Raw genomic sequence first — 23583 nt, 5'->3', positions numbered from 1 at the left:
AACAATAATTGTGACATTGGTGTTTACTATTTGCCAAGCACAATACCAGATATTAAGGTAGATAGATGATAATCATTGTCCCTATCCCACATGGGGCTCACATTCTAAGTAGGTAGGAGAACTGGCTTTTTTGGACCCTTAGGCTTGGATTTAGGTGGGTCCCCAATTTTTTTTCTGAGAGTATAGGTACTAATCAATACTAATGGTACTACATTTTCACTTTTGGGGGCTTCAGACAGCTGTCTTTAAACTGCTTCCTGCCCTCTGGTGTTTTTTTCCCCATCCAGCTTTTTCGTAACTCAGAACTGGGGCAAAATTTCTCCACAAAGCTGGAAATCCCGGGTGGGTGACTTTGGGCAAGTCATTTAACGTCTCTGTGCCTCATCTGTAAAATGTGGATTAAGACTGTGAGCCCCACGTGGGACAACCTGATTACCTTGTATCTACCCCAGCGCTTAGAGCAGTGCTTGGCACGTAGTAAGCGCTTAACAAATTCCACTATTATTGTCATTATTATCATTATAGCAGGGCTGCAGTGGGATGTTGGAGCAGAGCAGGAATGCAGGATGGGAGGGCTAGCATGTAGAGGAGTTTGAGAATTAGGGCTGAAGGGAGGCAGTCAACTGGTCAGCTGTGTGCTTCTTCCTCCAGTCCAGGACATTTAGGACACCCTGCCCAAAGTGACCTCATTTTCCAACAGGAATGAACTTCTATGTGGTGATTTTCATCTCTTAAAGTGGGACAGCAACCGGTAGAGAAGATGGACTTTGTGATAGCCTTTGAAGAGAATTTTTAACCGTTGAGCCGTTTTCTTCCCTGACCTTTTCATGTCTTGTGCTAATTTTCATTGTTCCTCACACAGGACAGGGATCTGGGAGATGAGTATGGATGGAAACAAGTGCATGGAGATGTATTTAGACCATCTAGTCACCCTTTGATATTCTCCTCGCTTATTGGCTCTGGATGCCAGATCTTTGCAGTGTCGCTCATTGTCATTATTGTTGCGATGATAGAGGACCTGTACACTGAGTAAGTGTTTTATGTGTGGCATATTTTTTGTTACTGAATTGTCAAATCGGTGGTGCCCAGCGGTCATCTTGGTTACGTAGCTAGGTTTTTACCCTAACCTTTCTGTGTAATTTTCTTATTTTTTAGTTATCAGCACACTGTGAGCAGAACACTTTACTAGATACTTTTTTTTCAGTAGTTGCATGTTTATGCACCTGGATATTTTCAGTATATTCTCCTCGCTTATTGGCCTTGGATGCCAGATCTTTGCAGTGTCGCTCATTGTCATTATTGTTGCGATGATAGAGGACCTGTACACCGAGTAAGTGTTTTATGTGTGGCATATTTTTTGTTACTGAATTGTCAAATCGGTGGTGCCCAACAGTCATCTTGGTTACGTAGCTAGGTTTTTACCCTAACCTTTCTGTCTAATTTTATTAGTTTTTTAGTTATCAGCACACTGTGAGCAGAACACTTTACTAGAGACTTTTTTTTCAGTAGTTGCATGTTTATGCACCTGGATATTTGCAGTCTATAACCAACAATTGAACTTGGGAAAAATATTCAGTCCCTATTTTTTAGTGGTATTTGTTAAATGCTTATTATGTACCAGGCACTGTATATGCTGGGGTAGGTACAAGATGATAATAATAGTGTAGTATTGTTAGCGCTTACTATGTGCCAGACACTTTACTAGGCACTGGGGTGAATATTAGCGCTTACTATGTGCCAGGCACTTTACTAGGCGCTGGGGTGAATGCAATCAATTTGAGTTACAGTCCCTGTCCCACTTGCAGTTTAATCCCCGTTTTACAGGTGAGGAAACTGAGGCACAGAGAAGTGAAGCGACTTGGGCAACAATTGAACTTGGGAAAAATATTCAGTCCCTATTTTTTAGTGGTATTTGTTAAATGCTTATTATGTACCAGGCACTGTATGTGCTGGGGTAGATACAAGATGATAATAATAGTGTAGTATTGTTAGCGCTTACTATGTGCCAGACACTTTACTAGGCACTGGGGTGAATATTAGCGCTTACTATGTGCCAGACACTTTACTAGGCGCTGGGCTGAATACAATCAATTTGAGTTACAGTCCCTGTCCCACTTGCGGCTTAATCCCCGTTTTACAGGTGAGGAAACTGAGGCACAGAGAAGTGAAGCGACTTGCCCAAGGTCATATAGCGGACAAGTGGCAAAGCCAGCATTAGAATCAAGTTGGACAAGTCCCACATCTTAGTCCACGTTTTACAGCTAAAGTAACTGAGGTCCAGAGAATTTAAGTGACTTGCCCAAGGTCACACAACAGACAAATGGCAAAGCTGGGCTTAGAAGCCCGGTTATCTGACTTTCAGGCCTGTGCTCTTTTCACTAAGCCACGCTGATTCTCTTCCTTATATTACATGTAAAAATAATTGCAGTTGTAATTTTAAGTGATTGGATTTGACTTTGTGCTTGATGTCTGTCCTCAGTTAAGCAAATCAATCAGTGGTATTTTATTGAGAGTTTACTGTGGGCAGAGCACTGTGCCGAGTGGTTGGGAGAGTTCAGTACAGCGGGGTTGGTAGACACGGTCCTTGCCCTCATGGATCTTAGAATCTAGTGGAGCGCCATTTATTACTTGTATGCGTAAAATGGTTCTCTGGAAATCCGCCCCTCCTTGGGTCGTTTGAAAGCACCTACACTAGCTATGTAAAATCATTCATTCAGTCAGTCAGTCATATTTATTGAGCGCCTGCTGTGTACAGAGCGCTGTACTAAGTGCTTGGGAAGTACAAGCGATGCAGGGATACAGGATACAGGGATGCAGCGTGGTTCAGTGGAAAGAGACCGGGCTTGGGAGTCAGAGGTCGTGGGTTCAAATCCCGGCTCCGCCACTTGTCAGCTGTGTGACTTTGGGTAAGTCACTTCACTTCTCTGGGCCTCAGTTCCCTCATCTGTCAAATGGGGATGAAGACTGTAAGCCCCCCGTGGGACAACCTGATCACCTTGTAACCTCCCAAGTGCTTAGAACAGTGCTTTTGCACATAGTAAGCGCTTAATAAATGCCATTATTATTATTATTATTATTATTATTATTATTATTATTATTATTTATTACTACAAGTCAGCAACATATAGAGACGGTCCCTACCCAACAACGGGCTCACAGTCTAAAATCAACACTAGAGAAGGGAGGGCAGAACAGAGACCGGGACGCGCCCCACTGTGGGATGCACAAGACTATTGATGATGATTTATATATGTGTGTACGTATTTATTACTCTATTTATTTTACTTGTACATATCTATTCTACTTATTTTATTTTGTTAACATGTTTTGTTTTGTTCTCTGTCTCCCCCTTCTAGACTGTGAGCCCACTGTTGGGTAGGGACCGTCTCTATATGTTGCCAACTTGTACTTCCCAAGTGCTTAGTCCAGTGCTGTGCACACAGTAAGCGTTCAATAAATACGATTGATTGATTGGGCCAGTGGCGCCGTCAGGGGGAAAAGTTTTCCACTTTCACAGTCAGCTTGGCCACTGGCATTTCAGAGAGGTAGGGAGGCTGATGGAAGTTGCGAAGGAAAAGAGTAATGGAAAAAAGAGCCGAATAGCTGGACAGATCGAGAAGTTAAGTAAAGAAGAAAGGAACGAATTTTCAGATACCGTCTCTGAAGTTCATTGACTCCTAACTCTTAATGAATCGGGGCACAGAATGAGAATAACCCCAGTAGTCTGTAACTTATCAGTCAATGGTATTTGAGTGCTTACTGTGTGCAGAGCATCGTACTAGGTGCTTGGGAAAACCCGGAACAATGCAGTTGTTCTGGAGTTGTTCTCTCTGATCTCCCATCCTCGTGTCTCTCTCCACTTCAATCCATACTTCATGCTGCTGCCCGGATTATCTTTGTCCAGAAACGCTCTGGGCATATTACTCCCCTCCTCAAAAATCTCCAGTGACTCCCAATCAATCGGCGCATCAGGCAGAAACGCCTCACCCTGGGCTTCAAGGCTGTCCATCCCCTCGCCCCCTCCTACCTCACCTCCCTTCTCTCCTTCTCCAGCCCAGCCCGCACCCTCCGCTCCTCTGCCGCTAATCTCCTCACCGGGCCTCGTTCTCGCCCGTCCCGCCATCGACCCCCGGCCCACGTCATCCCCCGGGCCTGGAATGGCCTCCCTCTGCCCATCCGCCAAGCTAGCTCTCTTCCTCCCTTCAAGGCCCTGCTGAGAGCTCACCTCCTCCAGGAGGCCTTCCCACATTGAGCCCCTTCCTTCCTCTCCCCCTCGCCCCCCTCTCCATCCCCCCCATCTTACCTCCTTCCCTTCCCCACAGCACCTGTATATATGTATATATGTTTATACATATTTATTACTCTATTTATTTATTTATTCTACTTGTACATATCTATTCTATTTATTTTATTTTGTTAGTATGTTTGGTTTTGTTCTCTGTCTCCCCATTTTAGACTGTGAGCCCAATGTTGGGTAGGGACTGTCTCTGTATGTTGCCAATTTGTGCTTCCCAAGCGCTTAGTACAGTGCTCTGCACATAGTAAGCGCTCAATAAATACGTTTGATGATGATGATGAGTTGGTGGATGTGATCCCTACCCACTTACAGTCTACATACAGTCCACATAACATTGAGATAATAATAATGATGGCATTTGTTAAGCGCTTACTATATGCAAAGCACTTTTCTAAGCACTGGGGAGGCTACAGGGTGATCAGGCTGTCCCGCATGGGGCTCACCAGTCTGATTCCCCATTTTACAGTTGAGGTAACTGAGGCCCAGAGAAGTGAAGTGACTTGCCCAAAGTCACACAGCTGACAAGCGGCAGAGCCGGGATTTGAACCCATGACCTCTGACTCCTAAGCCCATGCTCTTTCCATTGAGCCAAGCTGCTTCTTAAGAGAAGAGCCTGGGCTTGGGAGTCAGAGGTCATGGGTTCAAATCCCAGCTCTCCCAATTGTCAGCTGTGTGACTTGGGGCAAGTCACTTAACTTCTCTGTTCCTCAGTTACCTCATCTGTAAAATGGGGATTAAGACTTTGAGCCCCACATGGGACAACCTGATCACCTTGTATCCTCCCCAGTGTTTAGAACAGTGCTTTGAACATAGTAAGTGCTTAACAAATGCCATCATCATTATTATTATTGTTGTTATTATTAATAATATTGTGAGCCCATATGGGACAGGGACTGTGTCCAACCCGATTTGCTTGTGTCCACCCCAGCTCTTAGTACAGTGCCTAGCACATTGTAAACACTTAATAAATACCATTATTATTATTACAACATCTGTCAGACCATACGAGCACTCATGCAACTTACGGGCTTGTAAAATATTAACAATGACAGTTTTTTTCTAGGGTCAGTTCCTGATTTGTTGTGCTTGTACAGGAATAAAAAAAGGCTCCCGAAAACCCAAACGCTATCTCGCAAATTAGGTGGCTGCTTTTTCTGTTCCAACTGTTTCATAACTGCAGGTCTCTTCCAACTCATTAGTTAACTTTTAAACTGCAGAAGTGTTGAGAGTGATTTTTCAGACCCAGTTATTGCCAGCTCCATGAAACCTTCCTTTCACGGGAGGTGCATCCATTCAAATGATTTTTTTCACTTCCTTTCTCTTGATACTTAGAATGTACCCACTTCCTCCTTCACCTTTCACGTCACCGGTGATGATGATGATGATGGTAGTAGTGATATTTCAACTTAAAATTGGTTAAACTATGTGCCGAGCACTGTACTAAGTATTGGGTAGCAAGCATATTGTTGTCAATACTCACAACTTTTTCAGAACTTGCTGGACGTTTTGCTTTTTTTGTTGCCCAGTCAGGCAATCAATCAGTGCACTGAGTGATTTATTGAGCACTTACTGTATGCTGAGCACTGTACTAAGCTCATATGGCTTGGTTACCTCTCATGACAGACATGTTGTTCGTAATGCTCAGTCTGGCTCTGCCAGATCATTGCTGATGACCTTGGGTAAATAAAAGTGATGGCATTTGTTTTAAGCGCTTACTATGTGCAAAGCACTGTTCTAAGCGTTTGGGGGGGATACAAGGTGATTAGGTTGTCCCACCTCCATTTTACAGTCTTCACCTCCATGTTACAGATGAGGTAACGGAGGCTCAGAGAAGTTAAGTGACTTGCCCAAGGTCACACAGCAGACATGTGGCGGAGCCGGGATTTGAACCCATGACCTCTGACCTCCAAGCCCGTGCTCTTTCCACTGAGCCACGCTGCTTCCCAAAGAAGTCTAGTGCAGCAGCGATGTCTCTTATTGCATCCAGATTTCTGCTGTTGCAGGAACTCCTCTCTCCATTTTAAGTAGAAAGTAACTGGCAAAATGGCTTCCAGTATATAATCTAAAAACATTGTCTGCTGTGTGAGCTTGGGCAAGTCACTTAATTTCTCTGTGCCTCAGTTGCATCATCCGTGAAATAGGGATTAAGACTGTGAGCCCCATGCGGGACATGGACCTTGTCCAACTTGATTAGGTCATATCATAAGCACTTAGTACAGTGCTTTGCACACAGTAAGTGCTCAGTAAATATGATTGGATGAATGAATGATTTTACCCGAGCACTTAATCCAGTGCCTGGCACAAAATAAGCGTCTAACAGATACCGTAAAAATAACCCAACAGTTAGTGACCTTTGGTCTTTTGGCTCTGAGGAATTGATGAAATTGTAAGGTGGGGGAAAAAATCATCATCAATCGTATTTATTGAGCGCTTACTGTGCGCCGAGCACTGTACTAAGCACTTGGGAAGTACAAGTTGGCAACATATAGAGACAGTCCCTACCCAATAATGGGCTCACAGTCTAAAAGAGTGCTTCAGTTTTACTATAATAATAATAATAGTGGTATTTGTTAAATGCTTACTGTGTGCCAAGCACTGTATTAAGGGCTGGGGTGGTTACAAGCAAATCGGTTTGAACACAGTCACTGTCTCACGTGGGGCTCACAGTCTCAATCCCCGTTTTACAAATGAGGTAACTGAGGCACAGAGAAGTGAAGTGACTTGCCCAGGGTCACACAGCAGACATGTGCAGGATTAGAACCCAAGACCTCCCAGGCCCATTGCTGTAATCATTGCACCATTCTGCTTTAGTGCCTCGCGAGAGTGAATAACACCTTGATTTACCCGCAGGGAGCTTTTCTAATCTGGCGAACTATCCAGCTGTCGTCAGAGCATCCATTCCCTAAATGCGTTTGCCATCGTTCCACATATTTTCATTTGTTTGGTAAGGCTGGGGATCGACTTACCCCTTGAGTATCCCAATTCCCCCCACCCAGGTGCCTCCCGCTCTGGCGGCTTTTTCCGTGGGGCACCACGGTGGCAGAGCCAGATGGGGTGGTTGCACTCTTCTTTTCATGGCCAATTTCCCCTTTTATAGTAAAATGTCCTTTCACTTGCAAATTCTAAGGAGAAGCTGCCGTCTTTGGCAGTTGCAGTATTTACAGCCGTTGCTTTTCCCTTCACAAACAGTAGCTCAGTGTTGTAACTAGGGCTTGCTGGAATGAGGCCTAACTCTGCGGCAACTTTATTGGCTTCATCTTTTATAAAGAAAAGGACCAGATAGGGTGTTGGCGTCAGGCCGGGCCGGTTAAAGCCAATCAGATGATTAATTTCTGTGCTGGGATGCTTCCTTCCCCTTAGTTTTTGTTTCACCAATCTGTTTGCTTCCCCTCTGCATCCTTTCCCACATGCCTCAGATTTGAAGATTGGGGCTTAGGATTGATGGGGGATTCCTGAAATCCTTGCCCTTTTAAAAGCTTCTTTTCAGCCTCGTAGACCTCCGCTTTGGGGAAATTGTCATTTTACTTGGTTTTGCTTCGCTTGTACGGTTTGTTTCTCTTTAATGCCATGCCTTTACATTCCGCTGGGATGGAATGGAATAGAGCCTTCCAGGCCGAATTCCCGAGCCGAAGTGCCACACTCGTTGTAAAGTGTCTGCCCCCCAATCCCGTCGTCCACATTTCTACATCCTATTTCAAAGAAGCCGTGCTTTGAACTATTATTATCATAATATTACTGTTGTTACTATTATTATTATTGAATGATTTGCTCCCGAAACCCCAGGCAAACCTAGTTAGTGGGGCGAGATGAACACTGCCAATTGCACTGCTTTTAAATGAAATAAGCGTTGAAATTTTAGACTGTGAGCCCACTGTTGGGTAGGGACTGTCTCTATATGTTGCCAACTTGTACTTCCCAAGGGCTTAGTACAGTGCTCTGCACACAGTAAGCGCTCAATAAATTTGATTGATTGATTGATTGGTTGAAATGCCGATGTTCCACTGGGGTGGCCTTAGTTCCCCAAGTTGGGGGGCTCCCCTTTGGTTCATGTAAAGCGAAAGAGTGAACATCTTCCTGTGGGCAAGTAAGGAGATGTGCCCTTCCCCTCCCTCCACCTCTTCCTCCATTCTTTGATGCATCCCTATTTGAGGCTTCCCACCCCGAAGAATTCTTTAGCTTGTCCTGCTCAGCACCTTGTAAAGCTCAGGGGTTTGGGGCCTGCGCTTTATTTCAGAGTAGGTGCAACAGAAACCTCTGGGGAGTGAGTTTGAAAGCACTGCAGAAGCAGTCCAGGAGTTAGCCTTGCTCTCCACTGCTTTTCCCTGCTGTGCTGCTAGCCATTAGATGTCACTCTTTATTGTTGTATTGTAGTTTCCCAAGCGCTTAGAACAATGCTCTGCACGCAGTAAGTGCTATTAGATTCATTCATTCATTCATTCAATTGTATTGAGCGCTTACTGTGTGCAGAGCACTGTACTAAGCCCTTGGGAAGTACAAGTTGGCAACATCTAGAGATAGTCCCTACCCAACAGTGGGCTCACAGTCTAGAAGGGGTAGACAGAGAACAAAACAAAACATATTAACAAAATAAAATAAATATGTACAAGTAAAATAAATAGAGTAATAAATATGTACAAACATATATACTGGTGCTGTGGGGAAGGGAAGGAGGTAAGGTGAGGGGATGGTAGAGTAATAAATATGTACAAACATATATACATATATACAGGTGCTGTGGGGAAGGGAAGGAGGTAAGGTGGGGGGATGGAGGGGGAGAGGGAGGAGGGGGCTCAGTGTGGGAAGGCCTCCTGGAGGAGGTGAGCTCTCAGTAGGGCCTTGAAGGGAGGAAGAGAGCTAGCTTGGCGGGTGTGCGGAGGGAGGGCATTCCAGGCCAGGGATGATGATGCTCTGCACACAGTAAGTGCTCAGTAAATATGATTGATGATGTGGGCCGGGGGTCGACGGCGGGACAGGCGAGAACGAGGCAGGGTGAGGAGATTAGCAGCAGAGGAGCGGAGGGTGCGGGCTGGGCTGGAGAAGGAGAGAAGGGAGGTGAGGTAGGAGGGGGCGAGGGGATGGATGGACAGCCTTGAAGCCGAGGGTGAGGAGCAAGGAGACAATAAGGGATGTCACTCTTTATTGTTGTATTGTAGTTTCCCAAGCGCTAAGAACAATGCTCTGCACACAGTAAGTGCTTAATAAATACGATGGAATTAATTATGGGCGAGGAATTGTGGAACAACTGAAAGTCAGGTCTAGATGAAACAAAATCTTGGAGTTCCGCTGCTGCTGCTGTTGAAGGAATACACCTTAAGGGCCCCTAGAGGGCGCACTCCCCTTCAGAATGTCATCAGTGCCTGATGTGATTTTTGCAATAATAATAATAATGGCATTTATTAAGCGTTTACTAGGTGCAAAGCACTGTTCTAAGCGCTGGGGAGGTTACAAGGAGATCAGGTTGTCCCACGGGGGGCTCACAGTCTTAATCCCCATTTTACAGATGAGGGAACTGAGGCCCAGAGGAGTGAAGTGACTCGCCCAAAGTCACACAGCTGACAGTTGGCGGGGCCAGGATTTGAACCCATGACCTCTGACTCCAAAGCCCATGCTCTTTCCACTGAGCCACGCCGCTTCTCTAATTTCTTATTAGAAATCTCTTATTTCCCCAATTGTTTGCCTTTCTGAACTGGTATGTGTAGAAAGAATTTTTCTGGTGGGCGAAAGTTCGCATGAAGTTCCCCATAATGAGCAAAAAGGACACGCCAAGCGATCGCTCTTCGGTAATAATAATGATGGTATTTGTTAAGCGCTTACTATGTGCCAAGCACTGCCCTGAGCACTGGGGAGATACAAGGTGATCAGGTTGTCCCACGTGGGGCTCACAGTCTTAATCCCCATTTTACAGATGAGGGAACTGAGGCACAGAGTTGCGTTAAGTGACTTGCCCAAAGTCACACAGCTGGCAGTTGGCGGAGCCGGGATTTGAACCCATGACCTCAGACTCCGGAGCCCGTGCTCTTTCCACTGAGCCACACTGCTTCCATCTAGGGTAGTCCCTAGATGCCTTAAGGTGTCCCTGCAAAAGTTCAAAAGGCCTCTTTCCTGGAAATATAGGATCCTTCCTCAAGTAGGATCAGGTCCCGGCCTTCCCTGCTTTCTGTCTCTCTAAACACAGGGCATCGGAAGATGCATCGGGGCAACTGCAATCTGAAGCTTCTGCAAGTTACCGCTGCTTAAACACTTGGTGTCCGTTTTCATAATAATAATAATGATGGCATTTATTAAGCGCTTACTATGTGCAAGGCACCGTTCTAAGCGCTGGAGAGGCTACAAGGTGATCAGGTTGTCCCATGGGGCTCACAGTCTTCATCCCCATTTTTCAGATGAGGTAACAGGCACAGAGAAGTTAAGTGACTTGCCCAAAGTCACACAGCTGACAATTGGTGGAGCTGGGATTTGAACCCATGACCTCTGACTCCAAAGCCCGTGTTCTTTCCACTGAGCCACGTCATAGTGGCGTCTGTCTCTAAATGGGATTAGAATAAACTTCACTGTGAATAAGGATAACAACCATTTAAAGCCAGCATTGTATGATCACATTCCCCAAAATAGAATACAGTCATTAGCCAAAATATTTTATAATGAGTGCAGATTATGTTACAGGGCAAGTTCTGCAGGTTTTAAGATGTCTCTTAAAGATATCTTTTAACTTCTGTATCTGCATAGTTGCATTTATACTTGGTAATGAATCAGCACTCCGGTTGTTCCTTGTTATAGAAATCTGCGCCACAAAGGCTTTTGTATAAACAGAAAAAATGGTCATTCATTTATATTTTTTTTAGCTCATAGTCAACAGTTTAAAAACATTTTAGAATTTTTTTTTAGTTTCATGTGCTTTGATGCCAAATGCCATTGCCCCCAAAATGGTTGCAGTAAGAGATTAAGCTAACCAAAGTCAATGTTGATTGTATATGGGTCTAAATATTTGTTTCACATTAGTAAGAAAAAGAAAGCATGGGGGGATAATTGATTTGTTAGAGAAATCTGCATTGCAAAGGTTTTTCTATAAACAAAAATGGTCATTCATTATAAATTTTTTTAGCTCTAAACCAACATTTTAAAATTCAGAAAGGTTATTGCTAACTAAAGTTAAGGTTGACTGTATATGACTCTAAATGATTCTGTTTCACATTGGTAAGAAAAAGAAATCTTGGGGAGATTATTGATTTTATTTTTGTTACTATTTGGAAAAGATGTTTTGTACTCAAATTTTGTCTCTTCCATTTTACACCTATCAGAGCAAATCAAGCAGTAAGAAGTACAAAAATGATCAGAAAAAGGATATTCAAAATTTCCCTTGATGCTGTGTTGGCTTCTCTCTGTTGAAAGAGGTCTTATTAATTTAACAAAAAAAGCTACCTCCCCTACAGCCTTGAATGGTGTTTAAAATAGGCTCATTCAGCTCGAGGAACACAGCCACAGGTTTCCGAGAGGTGGATGAAATGGCAATTCCTACACGTCTTTAGGAATAGGACGGGCTCCATCCGGAGTGGTATTTTTGTTGGATTGCAGATGATGTGGGGAGATTGATTAGGTGACCATCTGAAGTCATCTTTAATCCTGTGATTAGTTATATAAGATCACAAAAGCTGTTAAAGGTTGTCTTGAAGTTGCCTTTGTTCTGATTTGTAAATGACATTCATTTCTCTTTTAGGCGAGGATCAATGCTTAGTACAGCTATATTTGTTTATGCTGCTACATCTCCCGTGAATGGCTATTTTGGAGGAAGTCTTTATGCTAGACAAGGAGGTAACTTGCAAATTTCCTCATTTCACATGTTCAGATGATGGTAACAATAATTGTGGTATCTGTTAAGCGCTTACTATGTGCCAAACACTGTACTAAGCGCTGGGGTAGATAAGCAAGGTAGTCAAGTCCCACATGGGGCTCCCAGTCCAAGTAGGAGGGAAAACAGATGTTGATTAAGTCTCCGTTTTGCAGATAGGGAACTGAGGCATAGTGACCTGCCCGAGGTCACACAGCAGATAAGTGGCAGAGCCAGGATTAGAACCCAGATCCTCTGGCTCCCAAGCCCATGCTTTTTCCACTAAGCCATGCTGCTTCATGTAGACGAAAAGTAAGTAAAATTGGTAATCTTGATACACAAAATCCTTTCCATTTAAATAGTTATGATAATAGTTGGAATTAAAGTGCTTACACTCTGTTCCAGGCACTATACTAAGCCTTGGGGTGGCTACATGCAAATCGGGTTGGACACAGTCCCTGCCCCACTTGGGGCTCACAGTCTCAGTCCCCATTTTACAGATGAGGTAACTGTTGCCCAGAGAAGTGAAGTGACTCGCCCAAAGTCACACAGCAGACCAGTGGCGGAGCTGGAATTAGAACCCAGTTCCTCTAACTACGAGGCCCACGTTCGTTCATTCATTCAATTGTATTTATTGAGCGCTTACTGTGTGCAGAGCACTGTACTAAGCGCTTGGGAAGTACAAGTCAGCAACATATAGAGACGGTCCCTACCCAACAACGGGCTCACAGTCTAGAAGGGGGACACTTTTTCCACATCCATGCCCACACCCTTTCCACTAGTCCACGCTGCTTCTCGGATTGTTATTTGACCTTAAATTAAATTTGGGATGAATGTATTTTATGCAAAAATGATCATTGTGTGTATCGGTATACTACTTCAAGCAGTTTTCACTTATTCATTCATTCAGTCGTATTTCTTGAGCGCTTACTTTGTACAGAGCACTTGTACTAAGCACTTGGGAAGTACTAGTTGGCAACTTATTCGAAGACAAAGCCAGTACATTGAAATTTTCTTTTCGACATTAAAAGGCACCGGGGGACAGCTGTGTTGCAACCTTGAGGTCATGAAAGAAGCTTTCTGGGCACTTTCTTTTTAGTATTTTAGGGTGACGGCATTTCATTATTTTTTTTTTTGCCAGGTTGATCTAAACTTTGCGCTTGAATTATTTGTGGTTTTTAAGTGATTTATTTCGGGAATGGGATTTTTTTTTGCCGTGTTTTTATACCACACAATGAAAGCGAAAAAGTAAGGGATGGTTCCATATTTAGTGTTCCTTGTGTTTGTCCCCAGTAGAATTTGGTGAGTTCTGCACATGTGTGCAGGACAGATATTTTTTGTCAGAGTTCAGCATTTATTATTTGCATTCTGTTCTTAGGCAATAATAGAATGTGTCATGACAATTCTCTTCTCCCTGGATTGATGGATTATGACAGTGCTGCGAACAATTCTGCTGGAGAGTTAGACTCTTCCTTCGCTTTCACTGCCTGCAGACATTTTAGAATTTTTTTTTAGTTTCACGTGCTTTGATGCCAAATGCCATTTACCCCAAAATGGTTGCAATAACAGATTAAGCAGGGGTGAATCATTTAGATCCAATGAGAAAAGGGAGATTTGGGACCCAAGTCAGTGGAGGTCAGTCCAATTGAAACGGTGGTCGGAACAAAAGTTGACTGAACTAATATGGCTGTGGATAAGCAAAACCGCAACGGGGGAAGATCTAGGAATAGCAAGGGACGATCTACATTTGTTTAGGGTTCAAGATTAAATGCTGGACTTCTGTTTTTAAATCAGGAGAAATCTTTAGCTCTGCCTCTCAAAATCATTAAGTCATTTTGTAGATTCTGATAATGGATATTCTCCTTGGTAATTTAATAAAGTTGCATATTTTATTCATATATTTTCCCACTCTTCCAGGAAGGAGATGGATAAAGCAGATGTTCATTGGGGCTTTCCTGATTCCAGCAATGGTGTGTGGCACTGCCTTCTTCATTAATTTTATTGCCATCTATTATCATGCTTCAAGAGCTATTCCATTTGGAACAATGGTAAGTTGCTTGATTAAAAAGAATTGTTTTTCTTTCTAAACCGGAAAGCAGGCTATCAGCAGTCTATCGCGTCCAGTGACGTCTGCCAAGTTTCTGGTTTTCCCAGGATCTCATTCAGATATTGCGAAGAATAATGTAATAAAGCTAAGTTCTTATTTCTCTCTGGTGTCTTTAAAGAATGCTTTCATTGCTTAAACAGATCTTTGGTTTAAGTCTGTCATCTGTGGGGCTCGAGACCAACTGAAGGGCATCCTCTTGTATAAAACCCACCCTGTAATTAGGGACAAACCACTAAAACACCTCTAAACCTTTTCTCCTGGTTAAGTAGCCCGAGTTTCTTGAATCCTTTCCATGTAGATGAATCAGTCAGTGGCTGAATCGGTGGATGAATCGGTAGATGAATCAATCGGTGGATGAATCGGTAGATGAATCAATCGGTGGATGAATCGGTAGATGAATCAATCGGTGGATGAATCGGTAGATGAATCAATCGGTGGGTGAATCGGTAGATGAATCAATCGGTGGGTGAATCGGTAGATGAATCAATCGGTGGGTGAATCGGTAGATGAATCAATCGGTGGGTGAATCGGTAGATGAATCAATCGGTGGGTGAATCGGTAGATGAATCAATCGGTGGGTGAATCGGTAGATGAATCAATCGGTGGGTGAATCGGTAGATGAATCAATCGGTGGGTGAATCGGTAGATGAATCAATCGGTGGGTGAATCGGTAGATGAATCAATCGGTGGGTGAATCGGTAGATGAATCAATCGGTGGGTGAATCGGTAGATGAATCAATCGGTGGGTGAATCGGTAGATGAATCAATGGGTGGATGAATCGGTGGATGAATCGGTAGATGAATCAATCGGTGGATGAATCGGTAGATGAATCAATGGGTGGATGAATCGGTAGATGAATCAATGGGTGGATGAATCGGTAGATGAATCAATGGGTGGATGAATCGGTAGATGAATCAATGGGTGGATGAATCGGTAGATGAATCAATCGGTGGCATGGATTGAGCACTTGGTGCAGAGCACTGTACTAAGTTCTTGGGAGAGTACAATAAAATCGAGCCGCTAGACCTGATCCCTGCCTTCAAGGATGTCCTTTGTGTTAATCATTTTTGTTGCCCAAAAATGCAAATTGTAAGCTCCTTGAGGACAGTGATCATCCTCTAACTCTAGTGTACTGTCCCAGGAAGTTAGTACAGTCCTCTGTGAAGTGGGTACTAAACTACTATTGGAGCTTTTCTCCATTTTCTCCTCCAATTCTGTCAAAATACCCTAGCTAATGATCAGAATACCATGTTTCTCTAGTTAATGCATTCCAGGGTGACTCTTGTTTAAAAACAGCTACACTTTTAGAGAAGCAGCGTGGCTCAGTGGAAAGAGCCTGGGCTTGGGAGTCAGAGGTCATGGATTCAAACCCCGGCTCTGCCAATTGTCAGCTGTGTGACTTTGGGCAAGTCACTTCACTTCTCTGGCCCTCAGTTACCTCATCTGGAAAATGGGGATGAAGACTGTGAGCCCCACGTGGGACAACCTGATCACCTTGTAACCTCCCCAGCGCTTAGAACAGTGCTTTGCACATAGTAAGCGCTTAATAAATGCCATTATTATTATTTTGCCAACTCTGTAATCCATGGCTCTCAACCCCCCCACATCTTTTTTTCCGCTGCATTTATTCTTAATCTGTTATGACCAGTCCAGCCAATACACATGTTTTCACTGTGGTTTTAAATGGAAATTTATAAAATTGTTGGGGAAATAGGAAACGCTTGTCTGTCTGGGAAGCAGCGTGGGTCAGTGGCAAGAGCACAGGCTTGGTAGTCAGAGGTCATGGGTTCTAATCCCGACTCCACCACATGTCTGCTGTGTGACCTTGGGCATGTCACTTAACTTCTCTGAGCCTGTTACGTCAACTGTAAAATGGGGTTTAAGACTGTGAGCCCGACATGGAACAACCTGATTCATTCATTCAATCGTATTTATTGAGCGCTTACTGTGTGCATTTCACTGTACTTGGGAAGTACAAGGCGGCAGCATATAGAGACGGTCCCTACCCAACAGTGGGCTCACAGTCTAGAAGGGGGAGACAGACAACAAAAAAACATGTGGACAGGTGTCAAGTCATCAGAATAAATAGAAATAAAGCTAGATGCACATCATTAACAAAATGAATAGAATAGTAAATAGGCACAAGTAAAATAGAGTAATAAATCTGTGCAAACATATACAGATGCTTTGGGGAGGGGAAGGAGGTAGGGCAGGGGGGATGGGGAGGAGGAGAGGAAAAAGGGGGCTCAGTGTGGGAAGGCCTCCTGGAGGAGGTGAGCTCTCAGTAGAGCTTTGAAGGGTGGAAGAGAGCCAGCTTGGTGGATGTGCGGAGGGAGGGCATTCCAGGCCGGGGGAGGACGTGGGCCGGGGGTTGACGGTGGGACAGGCGAGAATGAGGCCCAGTGAGGAGGTTAGCAGCGGCAGAGGAGCGGAGGGTGCAGGCTGGGATGGAGAAGGAGAGAAGGGAGCTGAGGTAGGAGGGGGCGAGGGGATGGACAGCCTTGAAGCCCAGGGTGAGGAGTTTTTGCCTGATGCGTAGGTTGATTGGTAGCCACTGGACATTTTTGAGGAGGGGAGTAACATGCCCAGAGCGTTTCTGCACAGAGATGATCCAGGCAGCAGTGTGAAGTATAGACTGAAGTGGGGAGAGACAGTAGGGTGGGAGATCAGAGAGGAGTCTGATGTGGCAATCCAGTCAGGATAGGATGAGGGTTTGAACCATCAAGGTAGTGGTTTGGGTGGAGAGGAAAGGGCGGATCTTGGCGATGTTGCGGAGGTGATACCGGTAGGTTTTGGTGACGGACTGAATGTGAGGGGTGAATGGAGAGCGGAGTCGAGAATGGCACCAAGGTTGTGGGCTTGTGAGACCTGATAACCTTGTATCCCCCTCCAGCGCTTAGTACAGTGATTTGCACGTAGTAAGTGCTTAACAAATGCCATTATTATCATTATTTATTACTATTATAGGACACCTTGATTTTGGTTTTTGAGCACGGGCTGGACCTTAAACTTCAGAAAAGCTTCTGAGAGATTTTCTGAAATGCAGGGCTTTGCCGGAGTGCCACCTCCTGTGAATGTATTCTCATCCAGGATCTCTCTTAGTTTGATTTTTTTGCTTCTGGGTCTACAATTATACACTTCCTCTGGTTCTTTTTTTTCCTCTGTGCCAGATACTGAATTTAGCACTGGGGTAGATACAAGCCAATCAAGTTGGCTGCAGTCCCTGCCCTACATGGGGCTCACAGTCTTAATCTCCGTTTTTCAGATGAAGTAACTGAGGCACAGAGAAGTGAAATGACTTGCCCAGAGTCACACAGCAGACAGGTGGCGGACCCGGGATGAGCAGGTCCTTCGGACTCGCAGGCCCAGGCTCTAGCCACCAGGCCACACTGATTTTTCTTTTGACAAACGATTTCTTTTAATGTATCACTGTCGTGTAGAATAAAATCCTATCCCTTTGTGAAGGTTGTAGGAACTCCACCCAAGTTGCCGTCACCGGGAGGCAATATTTTGTGTGCTTTTGATTCCATACTCAATCAATCAATCAATCATATTTATTGAGCGCTTACTGTGTGCAGAGCACTGTACTAAGCGCTTGGGAAGTACAAGTTGGCAACATAAGGAGAAGCAGCGTGGCTCAGTGGAAAGAGCATGGGCTTTGGAGTCAGAGGTCATGGGTTCAAATCCCGGCTCCGCCAGTTGTCAGCTGTGTGACTTTGGGCAAGTCACTTAACTTCTCTGTGCCTCAGTGACCTCATCTGTAAAATGGGGATGAAGACTATGAGCCCCCTGTGGGACAACCTGATCACCTTGTAACCTCCCCAGTGCTTAGAACAGTGCTTTGCACATAGTAAGCACTTAATAAATGCCATCATTAACATATAGAGACAGTCCCTACCCAACAGTGGGCTCACAGTCTCAATAATACTAGTAAGCGCTTAAATATCACAATTATTATGTCCCAGGGACTGTACTAAACGCTGCAGTGGATACAAGCAAATCGGTTCGGATACAGTCCCTGTCCCACGAGGGAAACCTCCTCTCTCCCCCCCCCGCCCCCGTCTCAATCCCCATTGTATAGATGAAGTAACTGAGGCACAGAGAAGTAGAGTGACTTGCCCAAAGTCACGCAGCAGACAAGTGGTGGAGTTGGAATTAGAACCCATGACCTTCTGTCTCCCACCCATGCTCTATCCACTATGCTATGCTGCTTCTCACTGTGGACTCTATTTATTTATTTATTTATTTTACTTGTACATGTCTATTGTGTGTTTGGTTTTGTTCTCTGTCTCCCCCTTTTAGACTGTGAGCCCACTGTTGGGTAGGGACTGTCTCTGTATGTTGCCAACTTGTACTTCCCAAGCGCTTAGTACAGTGCTCTGCACATAGTAAGCGCTCAATAAATACGATTGATTGATTGGACCCCTCACTGTGGAGCACGCTCAATCATTCATTCATTCATTTATTCAGTCATATTTATCGAGCTCTTACCGTGTTCAAAGCACTGTGCTAAAGGCTTGGAAGAGTACACCACAGCAACCGACACATTCCCTGGTCATAGTGCCCTCTCTTATTTGCCACCGAGTCAGGGATGACCGCCGTTTGAGGCTAAACTTTACTGTTTGGGCACTCATCGGACATTATTACAGCTCGGATCGAGCCTTCATAGGGTCCTAATGAAATGTAAAAGTGATATATTATGTGAGTATATGTATGCAGTATGCTGCCGGTATGGACTGACTTTCCCCATTAGCCAAATCCATTTTGGTGAACCCCCTATTATTAAATGGGCTAGGAAAAAATTCAAGACTTTGCCTGCTTTTAGACTTTTTAGACTGGGAGCCCACCGCTGGGTAGGGACTGTCTCTATATGTTGCCAACTTGTACTTCCCAAGCGCTTAGTACAGTGCTCTGCACACAGTAAGCGCTCAATAAATACGATTGATTGATTGATTGATTGCTAGACGGTGCTCTGCAGTTAACCACAAGATTCTCATGAAAGCTTATTTTTCTGCCATTTTAGGAAAGAAGGGCTCCAAAACAGGAAGGTATTTCCCCCCCCACACAACCTTCCTGTTCAGTCAATCAGTCAGTCGTATTTATTGAGCGCTTACTGTGTGCAGAGCACTGTACTAAGCGCTTGTTCAGGTCGGTGGGTTCATTATCAGAAACCACCAAACATTGAAAGAATGTGCAAATTGTGAGTCAAAATGTATTTTTTAGTGGAAATCTGACCTTTTGAGGCATTTTCCTCAAATATATGCCCAAAATACTAATAATAGTAATAATCATAGTAGTTAGTAGTAGTCAAGAAGCAGTGTGGCTCAGTGGAATGAGCCCGGGCTGTGGAGTATGTATTTATTACTCTATTTATTTTATTTGTACATATTTATTCAATTTATTTTATTTTGTTAATATGTTTGGTTTTGTTCTCTGTCTCCCCCTTCTAGACTGTGAGCCCACTGTTGGGTAGGGACCGTCCCTATATGTTGCCGACTTGTACTTCCCAAGCGCTTAGTACAGTGCTCTGCACACAGTAAGTGCTCAATAAATACGATTGAATGAATGAATCAGGGGTCATGGATTTAAATGCCGGCTCTGCCAACTGTCAGCTGTGTGACTTTGGGCAAGTCACTTAACTTCTCCGTGCCTCAGTGACCTCATCTGTTAAATGGGGATGAAGACTGTGAGCCCCCCGGTGGACAATCTGATCACCTTGTAACCTCCCCAGTGCTTAGAACAGTGCTTTGCACGTAGTAAGCGCTTAATAAATGCCATTAAAAAAAAATGAGCACGGGCTTGGGAGTCAGAGGTCCTGGGTTCTAATTCCAGCTCTGCCACTTGCCAGCTGTGTGACTTGGGCAAGTCACTTAACTTCTCTGTGCCTCAGTTCCCTCATATGCAGAATGTGGATTAAGACTGCGAGCCCCACATGGAACAACCTGATTACCTTGTATCCCACCCCAGCGCTTAGAACAGTGCTTGGCACATAGTAAGCGCTTAACAAATACCATCATTATTATTATTATTAGTTAAATGCTCACCATATACCAAGCAGCATGGCTCAGTGGAAAGAGCACGGGCTTTGGAGTCAGAGTTCATGGGTTCGAATGCCGACTCCACCAACTGCCAGCTGTGTGACTTTGGGCAAGTCACTGAACTTCTCTGTGCCTCAGTTACTTCATCTGTAAGATGGGGATTAAGATTGCGAGCCCCCCATGGGACAACCTGATCACCTTGTAACTTCCCCAGCACTTAGAACAGTGCTTTGCAATAAATGCCATTATTATTATTATTATTATTATTATTATTATTACAATAAGTAGAGAGCTAAGCAGTGGGTAGGTACAAGTCCCACATGGAGCTCATCATCTAAGGTGGGAGAGAGAACATTTGTTCGTGAGGGATCTGAGGAACAGAGAAGTTAAGTGATTTGTTCAAAGTAACCTAGCAGGCCAGTGGAGGAGTCAGGATTAAAAATCAGGTCTCCCCACCGTGTCCTGTGGTCTTGCCAGTATTGTGCTATATTGTGTGTTTTGTTCTTTCAAATCAGTAAATAACATTACACCAGTGAAGAAAGGGTAAAAAGAATTGCTTCCTATATATGATTGTGTTCTGCCGGGCAAGAGCAGGCAACTGGCTAGGCAGCAGCATTTCTAGCCTTTTTATGAGTTTATTACCCAGGGCATTTTTAGGTTTAAATATTAAAGTAACTTGGCTCTTAGAGCCCCTTTCCTCCACTTTGTTATTGGTCTTAGGCTTCTGCTCTCAGAGCTAATGGATCGTAATGGTCGGTGGGCTGGTTCAAAGATTTGCCGCATGCCACTGGCTACTGCTTATTTTAAATCTACCGAAGAAGTTTTCCAAGGTCGTAGCACCTAGTTTGCCCTAGCCTCGAAAAGGTTTGGTTAGGACTATTTTAGAAAATATTTTGCAGTTTAAACTTTAAAATGAATTATGGTGACAGATGTATGAAGCAACTTTATTCTAAAAGGAAGACCCTTTTTCATTGTTTTAAGACAACAGACCAGAAAGTCTGGTGAAAAAAAATTCTTTTTTCATCAGAATTTCCCATAATGTTTTTCATGCCGAGACCTTTTGCTTTCAAGTCAGCAACCCTGAATTTCATATCTGACACTTTCCTTTCCAATTTTTTTTCTTTCTACTCAAATTGAAGTTTTATTATTTTAGAAGGAAGGTTGGGAACGGTAATTTTCAGTGTTATAACTCAGTAGGCACCTAGATGGAATTTTGTCTCAGTCTTTGGCTGCGCTTAAGCCAACTCTCATAACCAAGACTGTCAGAAAAGGTTTATAAAATCAGTCTTTGACATGTTCAAAAGGGCTTGGTGCTGCTGCTGAGCAAGGACCCACAGTATCACATTTCTCATTTACATTCTCATTTGGAATTTAAAAATGCTGACAGAAGGAAATTCTTTGCATTCAATGTTTTAGTCCATTGTCTAGGTTTTTGTTACGATTAAAATAAAGGGGAATAAGTTTGGGATGAGGCTACATATACATATGCATGTCTGTATATACACACACACACACACACACATAAAATAAATTTTAAGGCACTTTCAAGAAAGGTTTGACTTGTCAGGGAAGTGAATTGTAGAAGTGAAGAGGCATCACTTAGGGTTGTAGGAAGCTGAAGACTGAGGCTAGAGAGCGGAAAGTTTGTTTTATGCTGGGAATAGGGACTGTGGGTAGGAACTGTGTGTGTGTGTGTGTGTGTGTGTGTGTGTACTCTTACACTCCATTCTTCCCATAAAATTTGATTTCACTGCACATTTTGGATAGGGTTGAACCATTTTTACTTTCCGCCCGACAGCGCACACGTACCTGGATGGAACAGGAAGCGATGTCGGAAGAAGCGATTGTATGCTTGTAATGTTGGTTAAGGTGTATATATTTGGCATGAGTTTTCTTTAAAGAGGGGTTTGTCAAAGCTTAGCCCTGGGTCCCCTTCTGTACTCCGTATGCACTCATTCCCTTAGAGCACTCATTCACTCCTGTGGCTTCAATTGTCATCTCTACGCAGATGATCCCCAAATCTACATCTGCAGCCCTGCCTCCTCTTCTATGCAGTCTCATAGTTCCTCCTGCCTCATTCGTTCATTCAGTCATCATCAATCGTATTTATTGAGCACTTACTCTGTGCAGAGCACTGTACTAAGCTCTTGGAAAGTACAATTCAGCAGCAACAACGGGCTCACAGTCTGCTGACACTGAAACCTAACATGGTTAAAACAGAACTCCTCATCTTTCCCCCCCAATCCTGTCCTCCCCCCACATCTTCCCCACCTCTGTAGACAACCCTAACTGTCTTGCATTAGCTTCAACTTGTCTCTCATTCAACCCACATGTTCAATCTGTCACCAAATCCTGGCGGTTCTACCTTCCCAACATTGTTGAAACCTGCCCTTTCCTCTCCATCCAAACTGCTACTATGCCGATCCAAGCACATATCCTATCCCGCCTTGACTATTGCATTAGCCTTGCTCTAGCTTCTCTGTCTCTTGCTTCTCCCCACTCTAGTCTTTACTAAAAAACCGTTCAGTTCATATGTCCCCACTCCTCGAAAACCTCCAGTGGTTATCCATCCACTTCTGCCTCAAATAAAAACTCCTTGGCACCAGCTTTAAAGCATCGTCAGCTTGCCACCTCCTGGAATCCCTCCCCTTTCATATGTGGCATGCAATCACTCTTCCCACCTTAAAAGCCTTATTAAAATCACATTTCCTCCAAGAGGTCTTTCCCCCCAAGCCCTCATGATCCCTATTCCCTCTCCCTGCATCTGCATCTTCTAATGCTTTGGATCCTGTCCTTTACAAGCATATGATTACCTTGTAACCTCCCCAGCACTTAGAAGAGTGCTTTGCACATAGTAAGTGCTTAATAAATGCCATCATTATTATGATTATTAATATTTGATGTTCAGCCCACCTGCGGCCCCACAGCACTTAGGTACCTATCTGTAATTTATTTTAATGTGTGTCTTCCCCTCTAGACTCTAAACTCCTGATGGTCAGGGAGCACGTCTTCCAACTCTGTCGGATTGAACAGTGCTTTGCACATAATAAGCGCTTAATAAATGCAAATTATTGTTATTATTATTACTCTCCTAAGTGTGTAGCGCAGTGCTCCGCACCCAGTAAGTGCTCAGTAAATACCATTGAGTGATCGGTAGCCTAACTCTTGGGGTGTAGGAGAACTGAATGTGTCTTTTTTGTGTCTTTCCCTGGGACTGTCTTCCTGAGGAAAGTCTTGACTGGGAGAGATGTAACCCAGGTGATTATGACTCTCCAGGAGTGGCATACCTGAAGTTGATGGGGCGAGGAATACGTG

General features: G+C 44.0%; 1 protein-coding gene across 2 annotated transcripts in view; it reads left to right on the top strand.

The window, feature by feature from the left end:
- TM9SF3 (transmembrane 9 superfamily member 3) overlaps positions 1 to 23583 on the top strand; it is a 126061-nt gene that overhangs the window by 60018 nt on the left and 42460 nt on the right. The window contains exons 7-10 of one of the 2 annotated variants that reach the window (XM_038743692.1): positions 863 to 970; positions 1272 to 1330; positions 12012 to 12106; positions 14040 to 14170. In XM_038743692.1, the coding sequence (XP_038599620.1) occupies positions 863 to 970; positions 1272 to 1330; positions 12012 to 12106; positions 14040 to 14170 (393 nt within the window). Of the gene's footprint in view, positions 1 to 862; positions 1030 to 1271; positions 1331 to 12011; positions 12107 to 14039; positions 14171 to 23583 lie in introns of both variants that reach the window. The other variant, XM_038743690.1, reaches the window with a different exon arrangement.

Source organism: Tachyglossus aculeatus, chromosome 3 (assembly GCF_015852505.1).
Source record: "Tachyglossus aculeatus isolate mTacAcu1 chromosome 3, mTacAcu1.pri, whole genome shotgun sequence".
NCBI lineage: Eukaryota > Metazoa > Chordata > Mammalia > Monotremata > Tachyglossidae > Tachyglossus > Tachyglossus aculeatus.
Note: the sequence above shows the minus strand (reverse complement) of the source record. Positions and strands in the feature narration are given on the sequence as shown.